The following is a 16536-nucleotide window of genomic DNA, read 5'->3' on the forward strand; positions in this document are numbered from 1 at the left end:
CAGCACCAAGCCCATCCACCTGTTCCCCCACGAGAGAAGAGAAGGAACCAGGATGTCTTGGCCTCGTTCCTCCCCAGCTGTCCTCCCAGCTGTGTGATAACAGGCCACTGAGGCAGATTTTATGCCTCAGCCCTGGCAGGAAGCATGGAGGACCACCAGAGGGCTTGTTGGCCAATGAAGAGATTGTGAACAGAACAGGTGGTTTCACTGAACCTGGGACAGACAGGGAAATGACAAATCCAGGGTAAAGCTATAGATCAGGCCTGAATCTTCATCCCTGCCCAGAAATGAGGACATGGCCAGTTTTCACCTTGATCTCGACAGGAGCCAGGCCCAGGCTAAGGATTGGAAATGGGTCATCGGCTCGAACATAAGGTGCTACCCTTTGATAATCTTCTCCACATCTCATGGTCTATTGACTTTTCCCATATTGTTTCTTCTGTTTTCTTTTTGTCACAGTGTAAACAACCACCGGGCTGACATATAACCTTAAAACCTTTGCCAAAGACAACTTCTGGAGAATGTTTTCTTCTCTAATTGTGATGGGTGGGTCAATTGGAGACCGGTTCCCCTTTGCCCCAGGGGGAATTGGCTGATGTCTTGGACAGAGGAGGCATGAAACCATGGGCATCCCTGTTCCACTACATGGACCGGGGGCAGAAGCAGCCAGTCTGTGGTACAAGAGGAGAAGAATCAGATGTGTAGAAAAACAGGGAGGGAGCAAGAATGCAGAGCACGTGAAGAGGCACAGAAAACTTCATCCCTTTCCCGTGGAAACATGCCGGGTTCCTGAGCTCCAGCCCTATGAGACAGCTCTCTGTCCTTTAATAAACTCTCCCTTTTGTTTAAGCTGGCTCCAGGGGGCTTGTAAAGGCACAATCAAGAGTCTAAGCTAAAGTATCAGGGCTGAATTGAAACAAAGTCAGTGGCTGGAGCCATTCTGTGAATGAAGCACATTGTGAGCACTAGTTGCCCCTAGTGTCTGCAGAGCCACGGTGGTTAGGGTGAGGAAGGACAGGGTGTCTGCAGGCCTGCAGGAGAAGTGGAAATGGAACTAGCTTTACTGATCATCTATGGTGTGCCAGGTGCTCTATGCTCACTCTTCTAGATAATCCATATAATTACCCCCCTGCTGTGGGTACAAGCCCCATTCTACAGAAGAGGAATAAGTGCAAAGAGGGCTATGGACAACCAGCTGGTAAGCACTGGAATTGATCTGAACCCTCACAAGCATAACTCCAAAGCTGGTGCTTCTTCTATCGCCCCAGGCAGTCAGGGACTCAGAGACACGTAGGGCTCCAGGCCAAGGCCAGACACCAGAGTCTTGGTGCACACCTGTCCCCTGTAGCAGATATACTAGCCCTTTGGGACCTAAAGGATGGGTGTGCAGAGTGCAGAATTAAACACAGATAGTGGTAAAAGTGCATCAGCCATAGAGCGTACAAACTGTCCTCAGCCTGTGGCAGGTACCCAAGTGGGTCCAGGGATGTTCTAGGCTCAGTTCCCTGTGCCACTAAACTCTTATAGGAAACCTCAGAGTGGGTCCACCCTGTTTAGAATAAAAGATCTGGGCTGCTGCCCAACAGGGCTTATGATGCCTGTGGGATGCAAGAATGCCAGTGCTCTCCACTGGTGAGAAGCCTTATGGCATAGTGGCTAAGGAGGCAGGTCACTGGAGCCAGACTGCCTGGGGGTCATACCCAGACTCCACTTCATGGCTGTGTGACCTTGGGGAAATTACTTAACCTCTCAGTTTCTTCATTGCTAAAAAGGGGATAAGAGTAGTACCTAATCCACTAGATTGTTGTGACGATTAAATGAATGAATACGTGTAAAGTGCTTAGAATAGTGCCTGGTGCATAACATATAATAAATGATAGATATTATGATGAGTCCTTAAATCTTCCATGAAGAAGCTAACTTCTCCACTAGATGCAGCACTCTGGGAAATCTAGTCTAGAAATCAGGGGCTACAGGCTGAGGGTGAGCAGAGGGGAGAGTAAAAGGGAAGTCATTCCCTGAAATGCTGATGGGCTGACATCTGCAGAACCAGCCACGTGCCAGCCTCTGCACCAGTCCTTTCCCATGCAGCATCTCATCCAGCCTCCCAGATCTGGGAGCTGGGGAGTCTAATCCCTATTTTAACAGGCAGTTAAGTGGCTTATTTAAGATCAACAGTTAGTGAGTGACAGAGCCAGCATTCCCAGTCAAAAAGAGGCAGACGAACAGCTTATTTCAGGCCCCCACTCTTCCAGACCATTCTAGTTATCCTCATCCCAGCCACTTTGGCCCTATTCCTTCCTGTACATCTGGGGAGGCTCTTCTTGAAGCATCAGGGCTTTGCTCTGTCCAGCACTAGCCATGATACTCTATCCTAACCGCCCCTCTGTGGGTCTGCTTCCTACATTAGACAGTGAGAGGCTTGAGAGGAAGGGTACTTGGCAGATAGCTGACTCTCGAGGAATGCTAAGGAGGGCAAGAGAGAACCGATTTCTATAGGCCTGGGCTCTAAGGACCATTGCTAGACTGATGTAGTGCAAGGGTTCTAGAACATCAAGAGGGCAGGGGGAGCAGTGAGTTGCTACTTGTGCAAGAGGCAGTAGAATCTAGCGGCTGAATGATGAGCCTGAATCAAACCTTGTTTGAAGCTTAGCTTGACTGTGAACTTGCCACATTCCTTTGGGGTAAGTTGCTTAGCCTCCTTTAGGCTCCCCTAAGTTTCCTTATACCTAAATCTTATATAACAGTGTCAACAAGTCAACAAGCATGCACAAATAAGGCCATATTGGTTGCTAAAAAATATGAAACACTTCCTTACAGTAGTCAAATAAGTGCTTTTTTGAGCCCTCATGTGCTCCCCTGCCACCCTGGCCACCTGGGCCCTTCCTCTGGGACCTCCACAATCCAGCAACCACAGTTAACAGGGGGGTCCCAGGACTCCTCCAGCTCTGAAGCCTGTGAGGGTTGTCAAATATTTTGCATATGATCCTTGATTAATATCTCAGTGTGAGGATAAAATGGGTTTGCACAAACAAAGCACTAGCACAGCTAGCAAACAGTGAGTGCTCAGTAAATGTTAGTACTCCTTGTTGCTGATTTCCAGTGACTCAGACACGTCTGTGAGTGTTAAATGGTCCCCCATGGGTCCTCAGGATGAAGATGCCTGAACTGTCTGCAGAGTGCATGGCCTCGATTAGAGTCTCAGGGTCTAAGTGTTCCCTTCCAAGGAGCCTAGACCCTGCAGCAGGCCCTCAGTGGTCCCAAAGCTACAGGCTGGGCTGGGAAACCTCAGAGAGTCCTGCGGTGCCAAGTAGGGAGGCCTGACGCTGGTGCTCCTAGGAGCCCAGTGGGTCCCTTGATGGTGGCAGCAGGAGCAGCAACAGCCTCTCCGTGCTGCCTGCCGAGCAGCAAGCAAACCCCACTGGGCAGGCAGAGTGTCAGGCAGCGCAGGGTCTCAGCCCCGCCACTACGGCTGAGGAAGGCCGCTCTCATGTCTGCTGCCATCCACTGTGGCAGTGGGAGCAGCAGCAGCACTGGCCTGCCTGCTCCCCAACCCCAAATAGGCTCTGCTGCCTTCCCTGCTGTTGTGACTCTCTTTCCCGGGTGCTGCAGTCATGGGCAGGATGACAGGGAGGCCATGCTGTAAATGCTCCACCCCTGGACATCACGTCACCATGAAGGCCCTGTGGGAGCATGAAGACAGTAGGACAGTACCTACACCCATGGCAACCTGTGAACTCTAGGACAATAGCTCCTAGGGACCCCTGGACTCCACGGCAAAACCAGATCCTCTATGGCAAAACATTGTCACTCCTACAGCAATGGAATCCCATGGCAACGCCCAGGGCATGGCAACTGGAACAGCCAGTGGCATCTTAAAGGAACAGAGAAAGATGAAGGCTTGAGTTTAGGAGAAGGGAAACCCTCACTCCCCACAAGCTCTCCTACCCCAGCGCAGCCGGCTGTCTTCACTCCCTGAAGGACCATCTGCTCGGAGGGCTCCAAGCCAGCTAGTCCCCATCTAGTTCTCCTACCTTCAAACAAACAAAGCTGGATAACTGGAATGTCTTCTCCCATTGTACCAAATGTCTTGGATTCCTTTATTTATTTTATTTATTATTCATTTATTTTTAGAGACAGGGTCTTGCTCTGTCACTCAGGCTGGAGTGCAGTGGCCCAATCACAGCTCACTGCAGTTTCAACTTCCTAGGCTCAAGTGATCCACCCACCTAAGCCTCCTGAGTCGCTAGGGCTACAGGCACATGCCACCATGCACAGATAATTTTTAAAAACCTTTTTTGTAAGGATGTAGTCTCGCTTTGTTGCCCACACTGGTCTTGAATTCCTGGGCTCAAGCGATTCTACGACCTTGGCCTCCCAAAGTGCTGGGATTACAGGTGTGAGCCACTGCGCTCAGCCTCTGATTCTTATAAATATTCCTTTAAAACTCCTTTAAATTCCTCCCCAACTTCCAGCTCCTTCAGGAAGCCTTCTTGGATAGAACAGTAAAGCTAGAGCTAGTACGTGGCACCACACCACTTATGCCTACCACTGAATAGTGTGCAATTGAAAAGCTCCCCTGTCTAGTCCCAAATTGGTTTAATGTCTTGGTTCTGCTATATGTAGTCTGGTTCAAGCTTTGCTGTGGGCTGTAGGACTGTTTTCAGCAGAGCACTTCCCAGGGCTGGGGCAGTGGAGCACAATTCCTGGTCAGGGCAGAGCACTGCACCTCACATAGTAGGGCCTACTCAATTCCCAGGGCATGGCAATTGGAACAGCCTGGTGGCATACCAAAGGAACAGAGGAAGAAGACGACTTGAGTTTAGGCTAAGAGTTAGGATAAGGGGTGCCCCTACCCTCTCAGAGAGCCAACCTCTGGGAATGGAGGCTGCAGGAGTCCTCTCCCTCCATCCATCCCATGTGGGCACTGCATAGGCCGCAAGAATAATCTTCCCTGGAGCAGACAGATGTGAAACTTGAGAGGCCCCGGCTGGCTGATCTCATCGATCAGCAACATCTCCAAGGACCAGTGGGCACAGGATTCTTTTGGGGATCCTTTGGGGACAAACTTTGATTGGTCTCTTCCACTCAAATGTCTGCTCAGAGCCTACGGTTGAGTCCCAGTGCACTCCATGTCGGATCAGCCATGATCCCACCCCAACCTGTTTTTCTGATCTCATCTCCTCTTTCACCACCTTTTCCACCTCTCTAAGCCAGATAGGACTCTTCACTACCTGCCATCAAGCCCACAGTTCCTCCTCCCATCCTTTTCTAGTTTTTCTTGCCTCTACTGCCAGAATCTCACCCTTCTATCAAAATTCACATCACTTCTGTAGCGTGTCCCCCTCCCCACCCATCTCACATGTGCCCCCACACACCCTATGCACTGATGCTAATTCCAGGTGGCCGAGCCCTCAGTCGCCCTTTCTGGCTTCTTTGCAGCATGCTGCATTCTGCTTGTACTGGAATGAGCCTGGACACTTCTATCTCCTCATCCACCCTTTCAGAACCTAGCAAGCAGGGCCCAGAACTTCAGTCTCAGGAAGCACAGTGCTCTGCCGACACTAACTGCTTGACAAGTTGCTCCTGAATTAAATGGAATCAGACTCAATGTTTGAGGGAGTCTTGAGGCTCCTGGAGGCAGGTTACCATAGGGGTTAAGTTTAAATCCTAGCTCTGTTGCTCACTTGCTTTACTGGCTTTGGGTAGATTACCTGTATTCACACAGGGTCTTGATCTATCACCCAGGCTGGAGTGCAGTGGCGTGGTCTCAGATCACTGCAACCTCCACCTCCCAGGCTCAAGTGATCCTTCCACCTCAGCCTCCCAAGTAGCTGGGACTACAGGTGTGAGCCACCATTCCTGGCTAATTTTTTGTATTTTCAGTAGAGACAGGGTTTTGCAATGTTGCCCAAGCTGGTCTCAAACTCCTGAGCTCAAGTGATCCACCTGCCTCGGCCTCCCAAAGTGCTGGGATTACAGGTGTGAACCACTTTGCCCGGCCAGATTACCTGTATTTCAGTGCCTCAGTTTCCTCACTTGTAAGTGCCAGGATCATAGAATTATTGTGAGTATTAAGTGATGGGCGAGGAGAAAGCTCCGCTAGGTGCTGTGGGTCCCCGGCAGGGAGCCGCTCTGAGATGCAGACAGTGGGGTCCAGGTGGAGAGCTGGACTCCACTGGGCCCGTGAGTCAGGGTGAACAGGTCAGGCACCTCCTATCAGGTCTTCTTCCAAAAGAAGACAGATGGAAGAAAAACGGAAGGAAGAGGCAAAAGCAGAAAAGACAAATGGAGCATAGATAGGTGTCTGACCCCAAATATAAGAAAGGGGATCCTGGGAAAGGCAGGCTAGCTTCGTCTGTAAGCGTCCAGAGAGCAAATTCAGACTCATGGGTAGAAATTCTCAGGAGACAGAATCAAAGCTCAGCAGAAGAAATATCTTTCTAATAATGAGTGCTTTCCTGGAAAATAAGGTAATGAGCCCTCTGTCACTAGGAGAGTGTAAACAGAACACCCACCTGCCAATGGTGCTATAGTGGGATTAATTTTGGCTTGAGGAACAAGAATGATGACTTTCACTTATCAAGTGATTGATACATGTTATTGATAACTATTAGATTATTGATTCTTTTGATTCTTGAACTTTTCATTTCCCCCCTGGGATAATCAGGTCCCAGGAGCAGCCTCAGTCTGGGGATGTTGGAATCCTAGACCCCATGACAGTTTAGGGATCCTGCAGAGAGAAGGCAGGGCCTGCTGGGTAGCTGCCAGCTTCCCCAAAAGGGAAGGGCCTGGTTAGTGGGTCACCAAGGGCAAAGGGGGCCTGTGTCCTCAGAGTCTGAGGAGTAACCAGCACTTACAGTGCTTTTCTGGGAAAGAAGCCAAGGAGTCCAAACCCCAGCGGGCTCTGCCTAGGGGTCTGTTTGGGGGAAGCTGTTCCACCAGGGTCATATTTCAGACTCTTTTAAACCTGCCCAGCTGTTACATATACATGCACGCAAACGTCCCTTCAGTATGTGCATATGTGCTGCAAGCCGGTGAGTTTTTTTTTTTTTTTTTTTTTTTGAGACGGAGTCTCGCTCTGTCACCCAGGCTGCCAGGCTGGAGTGCAGTGGCGCAATCTCGGCTCACTGCAAGCTCCGCCTCCCAGGTTCACGCCATTCTCCTGCCTCAGCCTCTCCGAGTAGCTGGGACTACAGGCGCCCGCCACCACGCCCGGATAATTTTTTTTTGTATTTTTAGTAGAGACGGGGTTTCACCATGGTCTCGATCTCCTGACCTCGTGATCCGCCCGCCTCGGCCTCCCAAAGTGCTGGGATTACAAGCGTGAGCCACCGCGCCCGGAGTTTGTTTATATGCACTGATCCATGTGAAAACATACCATTCACTACACACTTAGTCTTCACACCCTGACACCCAACCTCACCCGAGTTCTAGGGGTTTGTGCCATGTGCCATACAACCTATTAACCCAATAGCTCTCGTCATACTTGCCTAAGTCTTACTTTCTCAACATTCGCTATCTTCCTGCTCAGCCCAAGGTCGTAGTTTATGAGCCCAGCTCTCCATAGAAACACCTGGAGCTTACAACATTCAACCTTCCAGACGAGACCACATCAAACAACACCCCAACTGGATAACCTTGACAACTCTGGGATTCCACGAGGACCAACACTGGGGGCACACACAGCATACCGGGGCTTGGGGCTGCCCTTGTCCCTGCTTTCCACACCTCTAACTCACAAGAGAAAGCACCCTGAGAAGCCCAGAGTGAAAGCTGCCGCCCAGAAATTAGAAGATGCTGTGGAGAAACCACCCACTCTAGTGGTCCTGAAATGTATCATTGAGATGTCTAAAATAGATTCCAGGATGGCTCAGGCCAAGGCCCAGACCCTGCCGAGCCCTGGCTGCCTTGCTGAGGTTTGGCTGGAGCTGAGTTGGAGAAGTGTGTGTCAAACACGCAACATACAACAGCGCTGGCAGGGAGAGCCTGGGGCCTGCTGGAGACAAAGCTCTTAGTGGGTGAACCTGGAGATGGGCTGCTCTCCATGCCCTCCCATCCCTACCTCAGCACCAGAATGGGCTGGAGCAATCTGGAAACTCCCAATGGGTCCTCATTCTCCCCTAATGGGAGCTTCCCACCTATGCAACACACCCCTCCACATTCCAAAGGCATCAAGTCTGAGGAAAAAAAAAAAGTGCTTATACAAGGTACAAACCAACATGGTGGAAAGTGGGTCACTCTGCTTATCCCAGGCACACACTGCTGTGCCCACACTGGACAGCCATGCCAGACACACCTTTAGTGCAACTCTGCTCCTCCCTCAGCCTCCAGATGAGAGATAAAAACAGTTCCTGGGGCATCCTCCCAGTCTGACCCCGATCTCTGTGGGTCAGAAGGAAGCAAAGACCTGCCTTCATTGAACAAGGTGGAGCTGAACCCTGAAGGCACTGGTGTCCTGCTTCCTTCAGGAGGCCCAGTCCCCAGAAGCAGCAGTGTGGGGGAAGGTGCTGGAGGTGATGTCTGCCTCCTATAGGAGGGAACCTGCCCACGCAGGGCCAGTGAGCTGGGCCTGGCAACCCCTGCCTCCCCACCCGGCCCTTCCTGTGCATGAGAGAAAAGGCCGCAGGCTCCGGGACATCAAACGCATCTGGGTAATCCAAACAGGGTGTGGGGGGAGGTCAGCCAGCCCAAATGAGAAACATGTGGCATCCATTTCCCCTCGTTGGCTGGCTCAGGCTTTCCAGGCAGAGGGAGAAGGCTTTGGGCTTTGGGCTTTGGGGAGGAGAGCTTCCTGGTTGGGCCAGGAGAAAGACCAGCCAGGTGCTGTGGGTCCCCGGCAGGGGGCTGCTCTGAGATGCAGACAGTGGGGTCCAGGTGGAGAGCTGGACTCCACTGGGCCCGTGAGTCAGGGTGAACAGGTCAGGCACCTCCTATCAGGTCTTGTTCCAAAAGAAGACAGATGGAAGAAAAACGGAAGGAAGAGGCAAAAGCAGAAAAGACAAATGGAGCATAGATAGGTGTCTGACCCCAAATATAAGAAAGGGGATCCTGGGAAAGGCAGGCTAGCTTCATCTGTAAGCATCCAGAGAGCAAATTCAGACTCATGGGTAGAAATTCTCAGAAGACAGAATCAAAGCTCAACAGAAGAAATATCTTTCTAATAATGAGTGCTTTCCTGGAAAATAAGGTAGTGAGCCCTCTGTCACTAGGAGAGTGTAAACAGAACACCCACCTGCCTATGATGCTATAGTGGGATTAATTTTGGCTTGAGGTAGGTGGCTCAACTAGACAATTTCCATCCTAGGATTCTATGAAATCTCAGGGAAGGGTGAGGGAGGTGGAGCGCTCTGCAGAGAGAAAGGGACTTGGCTATCCAGGAAGACATTGCAGTGTGCTGCAGAGGTGGCTAAGCTGCAGTTATGGACCCTGAGGGCTCTGCTCAGTCTGCTCAATACAGCACTGGCTCTCCCTTGCACCACATGGAGCAGCCTGCACCTTCACCCTCAGGGTCAGAGGCTGTGAGGTGCAGTATATGTGTGTGGAAGGATAGCTGCAGAGAAAGGCAAGATTGGAGGTCAGCAGGAGGGGAAGGATCTGGTGTTGGCAGCTTGTGATGGGGGTGGGTGGTAGGGGGTGGGCATTTGCAGCCACAGTATCAAATTGGGCAGAGAAAGTGAGAAGGGGTGAAACAAGAAGAAAGTGTCAGGAAACATCCCAGGACTCCAGGTGACTTGGTCCTGCTACCCATTCAATCCAGGTCTAGAAGAGGCCTGTGGCCTGGGCTTAGAACCATCAGTGATGGATGGTAAAGGGTATCTCCCTGGGTTGGCTTAAGCTTCAGGGAGCCAGAGTAGCTCTGGGCACTTCTCCTCCATCTGTACCTTCTCCCCAGGGCAGAGGAACTGCCCCTAGGACCTACTTATTCATCCATGCGTTACTCTCAGAGGCAGAGCCATGGGCTGTGAGTCAAAGCTGACAGCTTTGACTGCAGCAGTGAGAACAAGGCAATGCCCAAAGGAGAGGAACATGAGCTGGGTGGGGGCCCAAGCCTAGCCTTGGAAGAAAACTTTCTGGACATGGTGAGAAAAGAAATATTCTCGGTGCTAACCTGGAGGAAGGCAGGAGGCCTCACAGCTCCAAGGTTTTGTGCCAGTGCCTTCTCCACACACATACACACAAACCTGCAGGCTGCTGCACCTTGCCACAGCCCTTTCTCCTGCCTGTGATTCCACAAGCATCCTCCATCACTACTGCTGCTGCCCAGAGGAAGGGCAGAAGTGAGCTTTGTCCTCACTCTCCTGCTAGGCCTCAGGGAATCTGAGGGTGCTGGATAAGTTTCCACTTATCACCTATCTGTTCTGGGTGGCAGTTCTTTGAAGAATTCTCTACCCACCCCAGCCCCACAATGCACTGAATAAAAAGGAAAATGAAGTATTTGTGAACACATTTCTTTCCCCTGCTACTCGAAGCATCCCAGAGCACATTCACTGGAGCAACCCCCTTGCACTGCCCCTCCCCACCAAAAAATTCACATCAATCAAATGGCTTAGAAATGAACAGCTTCCTGCCTTTCTTCCTCATTTCTACTTGGCCTGTGCTTCAGAGGGCCTAGCTGTTGTCATGACAACCTCTTGTGTGGGTCCAGACACCTTCGAGACGAAGAGGGACTAGGAAGTCCGGGTTCCTGGGTTCTTTTACGCCCTGACCTTGGGCAGTCTTAGCTGTCTCACTTTGCCCCCTTTTCCTGGAGGACAGAAGGAGGGAACATGAACACCTGGAGTGTCAAAAGACTGGTTTTGCTTTGAGATCCTCAGGTCCAGGGAAGATGAGGTAGGAAGATTTGGGGTGTTACTATAGTACAGACAGCCCCCAACTTGTGATTGTTCAGCTTCTGCTTTTTTGGCATTATGATCACATGAAAGTAATAAATTTGGTAGAAACTATACTTCTAGTACCCATACAACCATTCTGTTTTTCACTTTTAGTATAGTATTCAATAAATTCCATGAAATATGCAACTTTATTATGAAATAGGCTTAAGTAGATGATTTTGCTTAACTGTAGGCTAATATAAGTGTTCTGAGCACGTTTAAGGTAGGCTAGGCTGAGCTATGACGTTCAGTACGTGAGGTGTATTCAATGCATTTTTGACTTAAATATTTTCGACTTAAATATTTTCAACTTACAGTGGGCTTAACGGGACATAACCCCATCACAAATTGAGGTGCATCTGTATTTTACTGCTCTGTATTAATACAGGCTCTCTTTAAGCCACTTGGGACATTTTCCAGGTCTGATCACCTTAATCTACACCCCCTTTCCATCCCTAGGGGGTAAGGATGAGCCATGGGAGTGTCTCTTCCACTCACAAATGGGGAAACTCAGTCCCAGAGGGGGTCACAGAGCTTAGGACTTCTACACAGAGAACTCAGGAATGCAGCCTCCAGCTTAGCCCCCAGACCCAGGCCAAGGGCCTGGTGGCCTTTCTTCCAGAGCCATGCCTGATGTGAATATTGGGCCAGGGTCCAGAGGCATCTAATTCCTGGAATTAGCCCATTTGCCCTTGGTACTCACCCCTCAGTCTTCCAAGTTTCTAGGGATCCCCAGTGGGGCCCTAGTTATTTGGCAGCTTCCAAGGTTAGCGAAAGGACAGGGAGCCTGCCTAGACCATCTGGGACCCCGGCTGATTTCTGGGAAGGGGATGATCAGATTTCAATCCTTCCCTTTTATTACCGAAAGGCTCTGACTTGAAGCTGCCTCACTCCCACCCCCTCTTTCCGCCTCAGAAATTGATTCTTGGCAGCCTCTTGGATCTAGGATGGTACTATGGAGTGAACATAACTGAACACTGAGCCCCACTGAGGTGGAGACAAATGCCCAGTGTCTTCAATCACAATCCTGAAACATCAAGGCACCATTCTTCTCCCCAGAGGCCACCCTGCTCTACACTGAGGGCCTGTCTGATACCTGAACACCACCTTCATTGGCTCTGGAAGACGGATTCCCTCTGTAGTTCCTCTCCCTCTACCCCTCCCCCAGGCAGTCTGCCCTCCACCCATCACACAGAGAAAAGCCTAGTCTGGAGGTCACCAGCTCCCCTCCTTTCCTCCCCACCACCGTTTGACACCAGGCTCTGCCTTGCTACAGCCTGAACCAACTCCCCACCTCCCAACTTTGGGTCCTCTCAGCTGGAGACAGGCAGGTGTGGGAGTTTCCACCCTTCTCTCCACACCCCAGAGAGCTAAGCCCCTCAGCCCTCTGTGGGGTCATCAAGGCAGCTCTGATGGCCCATGCCCAGTAGACACAGCCTTGGGCAGGTCCCTCTGCCCGCTGACTCTTCCTCTCTCCATCAGGTCTCCTTGGAAGAGCTGCGACTTCGGCCTCAGGAGATCAATGTGGAATCTCCCTTCCACCATGAACTCAGATGCCTTTAAGGCCCTCAATGCTTTTGACTCTGCATTTCCCCAACTGGGAAGTGGAGGTGTTCTCTCCGCACTTCCAACGTTGCTGAAAGTGTCAGTGTACTTTGAGAAGTGACAACTGCTGAGCAGGAATAAGGGACCACAGCTCAGCTTCTCCTCCTCTCCCACCCTCCCTGCACCTGCCCTCCTCCCCACTCCTGCCCCTCCTCCCACCTCCCTAGCCAGCTCAGGACTGTTTGGCTCCTCTTGAGGAGCAACTAAGACGACTTCAATGGGCAGTCAGCTTCTGCCACAGTGTGAGGGCTTCCAGGCTGGAGAGCACCCAGACCAGCTAAGTCATCCCCAACAAGTAAAGCCTTGACCTTGAAAAGGGTTCTGTGCCTTCTGCTATTCTGTGCCCCGATACTCCCTTGCCCTCCCTCGCCAAGTCCCTCTCTCAGTCTGACGCGCGCGCACACACACACACACACACACACACAGTCCCTTCCTCTCTCACCCTCCTTTCAGTCCCTCAGCAGGGCGCTCTGTCACATGGGCCAGTTGCCTTTTGTCCATATCCCTCCTTGGTGCCTGCCAAAAATTTATTAATTTTTTCCCTTATTGTCTCTCTTGCCCCATTCACTGGGGCAGGGCCATTGACAGGCTCAGCCCCACACTGAGGACCAAGAGGCACATTTCCTTTGCAGAGTGAGGCTGCCTGGTCAGCTTCTGCGCCCACCCAGCCAACCCCACCTTCAGGAGGGGCTCCCAGGGGAAAAGGGTGCTCTTCTTTTGCCCTTGTCCAGTCTCCTGATTGCCTCTGCAAAGCCCATTTGCGGCCTCCTGCGTGAGGATCGGTTCTCCAAAGGCCCAAATCCTTGCCCCTGTCAGAGGACCCTCATCCTAGCCCACACAGGAGTCGAGGGTCCCTATACTGCAGCAGGCCGAACCGGTCTCCTCAGGCTTCGCATTCTCCAGGGCTGCCTGGCGAGCTCTTGCCTGTTCCCCACCCCCCCACCCGCCAAGCCCGTCACTCGGCCCCGCCCCTTCACACGCGCATTGGCACGCCCCTTCCCAGCCCCCAGCGGGCGGGCAGCCTGCCGGGTACCCAGGAAGCTCGGGTCCCTCGGCGCCGGAGGACCCACATCCCAGCCACCGCAACAAGTCCGCGCAGCCAAAGCAGCTCGCCTGGGCTCCAGGCCCCGCCGTCCTTGTTCCGTGGCCCCAACAGTGCCCGTGCCAGTTCCCGAAGCATGGCCGCCTGGCGTCCGGCACATCCCAGCTCTATTCCTCTCTGAGGGCAGGGGCTCTCTGGGGAGAGAAAGAGCAGTTCCGGGGCCCGCTTCGGGATTTTTTGCACAGACTCTTCAGGCACGGAGAACAATGGAAGAGCTCTGCGCGCTTCCTCCACTCGAGCAAGCTTTGTTCCTCCCTTCCCGCCTGCTCGGCTTCCATTAGCCACAGGGCAAAGGTTTCCCGGTCAAACAGGAGTCTCGGCGCTAAAGCCCAGAGCTTTCCACACGCCCTAAAAGACCTGCGGGTGTAGGGGTTGGGGCCAGAGCCGGGGCTGAGGTATAGGACATGCGCCCAGATGCGCGCAGCTGGCAGCCCGCCCGCCCCCGGCCCTAGACGCTTCTCTTAGCCAGAATCCTCACACCGCGGGGAAATCCGACTTGCGCTCCCACTCGGGATCCACAGAGGAAGTGGAGCCTCAGCTGTGTTCCGGGGCCAATCAGCCCTCACATCTGCTCTCCCACATCTGTCCTCTAGATCCGGGCTCTCTCTGGACGCTCCCCTTGCAATGCCGGATGCTCCTGTCAAGCGCAGGCCACGCCACAACGGAGGTTTCCACCAGTCCCAGGTTTTGCCATATTGGGATTCTGGCTCTATTCCTGAGAGCCTGTGACCCCCCACCCCATTGTCCAGCCTCACCTCGGGCAGGCCAGAGTCGAGCCCGGGTTCCCGCCTGTAATGTCTTTAAGAAGGTACACTTGAGCCATGCGCATCTGGAGGTGGGCCAGCTCAGCACATCTGGGCGCAATGCCCATCACAGCCTGATCGTGAACAGGAGGGCCCTCCGGGAAGGCGCAAGGGGAGGGGGCTTCGCTTTCCCCACACCTTCCCCAGCAGCTGGTTAGGAGAAAGCCAGGGGCGGGGCGGGGCGGGGCGGCAGGACTTACCCAGCATCTGGCTGAACAGCAGCTGCTCCAGGTCTCCCAGCACGGTCACCACCAGCTCGGGGTCCACCTTGAGGAAGGCGCGCTCCTCCTGGCCCTTGGCTGAGGGGACGGGCCCAGAGCTCTTTTGCGCCTTGGCCTTGCTGGAGAGCAGCTCGTCGTCCGATTTGCCATCTTCGCTCACGGCCGCTTCAGGCGCCTTGCTGAGCGGCTTGACCTCCGCATAGGGTCCTCGAGGGATCCGGCTCGGCTTTCCCAGGCTGGGCGCGAGCGGAGCCAGGGGGGTCTTGGCGCCGCCCGCCGGGCTGCCCTTGGCCTGGAAGAGCGAGTGCTCCGACTTGGACAGCGTCTTGGACATCAGCGGAGCTTCCCGGCCCTTGGACCCCACCTTGCCTAAGCCTTTGGGTGCCTTGGCCATATCGTCGCTCCATTCGGGCTCATAAAGCTGCAGCTTTTTCTCGGAGTCCGTGAGAAAAGAGAGGTTGGTGAGTGACTTCTGCTTGCGCAGGTTGGAGGCGGGCGGCCCGCCGGGGACACGGCTGTCCACGCTGCCGGACTTGAAGACCTTCAGCTCAGCCGCGCTGGCCTTGGCCATGCCGCCGCCGCCGCCGGGCGCCTTGGCGCGCTTGGGCAGCATGCCTCTGCCGTCCGCCGCCGCCGCCTTCCTGCCGGCGCCCCGCGGCTCGTCCGCGCCCTCGTCGCCGCCGCCGCTGCTCAGCTCCACCTCGGGCTGCACGCTCTTGACGCTGCTGCCCAGCATTCTGCCCGCGAGGAGCGCATGGACGATCCGCGCGTCTGCAGGCACGGGGGGAGGGGGCAGGGGGCGGGGGCGCAGGAGGAGGAGGCGGGGGAGGAGGAGGGGGGAGAGAGAGGACGGAAGAAACCGAGGAAGAAGGAGAGAGGAAGGGGGAGGGAGCGAGGGAGGAGGGAGGGAGGCAAGCCGAGGGCGCAGGGGAAAGAAACGCGAGGAAGGAAGCCAGGAAAAAGGAAAGAGCAGGGAAGCCGGGGAGCGGTAGGGCGGGGTCGGAGGAAAAGGGGCGGGGCGGCGGGGAAAATACAAATTAAAATTTAAAAATCAGTCAAAGGAAGGATGGAAGCCCAGCGGCTCCTCCGGCGCCCAGAGGTGCTTTGGTGTCGGGATCCCAGCCCGCGGCCTGCCTGCCTGTCAGTCCCGTGGACACCGCACTGCCGGGCAGCGCCCCGGCCACACTCAGCCAGCCAGCCAGCCAGCCCGAGTCGACGCTGCAGGCTGCAGCTCCGAGCAGAGGAAGGAGGGAAGGGGAAGGCGGGGAGCAAACAGGAGGAGGGGAGCGAGTGTGCGCACGGGGAGGGAGGTGGGGGAGAGATAGTGTGTCTATTTCTGGCTCGGGAGGGGGAGGTATCTGCGAGTGGAGCTGCAGAGGCGGATGAGTGGGGGGTAGGGGGGAGATAAAGGATCGGACCAGTTTTTCTCCCAGCTTTCCGCGTAGAAGCGGGGCGGGTTCTTGGATTCTCGGAGGGCACAGGTGACCCCCCTGCCGTGTCCAGGATAAAGATCTGTTGAGGAGGTGTGGAGGTGCAGGTAAAAGAGACGGAGGGAGGGCGGCTCAGGATGCGGGAGGGAAAGTGGGCCCGTAGGCCTGGGAGAGATGTCGGGAGAGGGGTGGAGGAATGATATCCAGGGTGCTCGTTCCCCTCCCCCAACCCCAAACCGTCTTTGGTTTTCCCCCAGGAAACTCCCAGTCCCGCCCTACTTCAGTCTCTGAGGCTCAAGGTTGCCCTCCTGAGCCCAGGAGGTAGGGGATGTGGGTAGGACACGGGTGGTTTGGAGAGAAGGGGCCTAGGGTTGACTGGGGATGGGCCTGAGGGCTTTGTAGGGGAAGGAGTAACTCTTGAGATCAGGAGACTGGGTTTCTATTCCAATTAACAACATCAATGACCTTGTCAAAGTCATTGAAACCCTCTGGTTCTGTTTT

General features: G+C 53.8%; 1 protein-coding gene across 5 annotated transcripts in view; it reads right to left on the reverse strand.

Annotated features, from left to right (window-relative positions):
* The window catches only part of NAV1 (neuron navigator 1), a 287918-nt gene that overhangs the window by 163175 nt on the left and 108207 nt on the right, over positions 1–16536 (reverse strand). For 4 of the 5 annotated variants that reach the window (XM_012502004.2, XM_030818658.1, XM_030818657.1 and 1 more), the window contains exon 4: positions 14585–15376. The exons of the other annotated variant lie outside the window; for it this stretch is intronic. In XM_012502004.2, coding sequence (XP_012357458.2) covers positions 14585–15376 — 792 coding nt within the window. The remainder of the gene's footprint in view (positions 1–14584; positions 15377–16536) is intronic. 5 annotated transcript variants of the gene reach the window in all.

This window comes from Nomascus leucogenys, chromosome 9, assembly GCF_006542625.1.
Source record: "Nomascus leucogenys isolate Asia chromosome 9, Asia_NLE_v1, whole genome shotgun sequence".
Lineage (NCBI taxonomy): Eukaryota > Metazoa > Chordata > Mammalia > Primates > Hylobatidae > Nomascus > Nomascus leucogenys.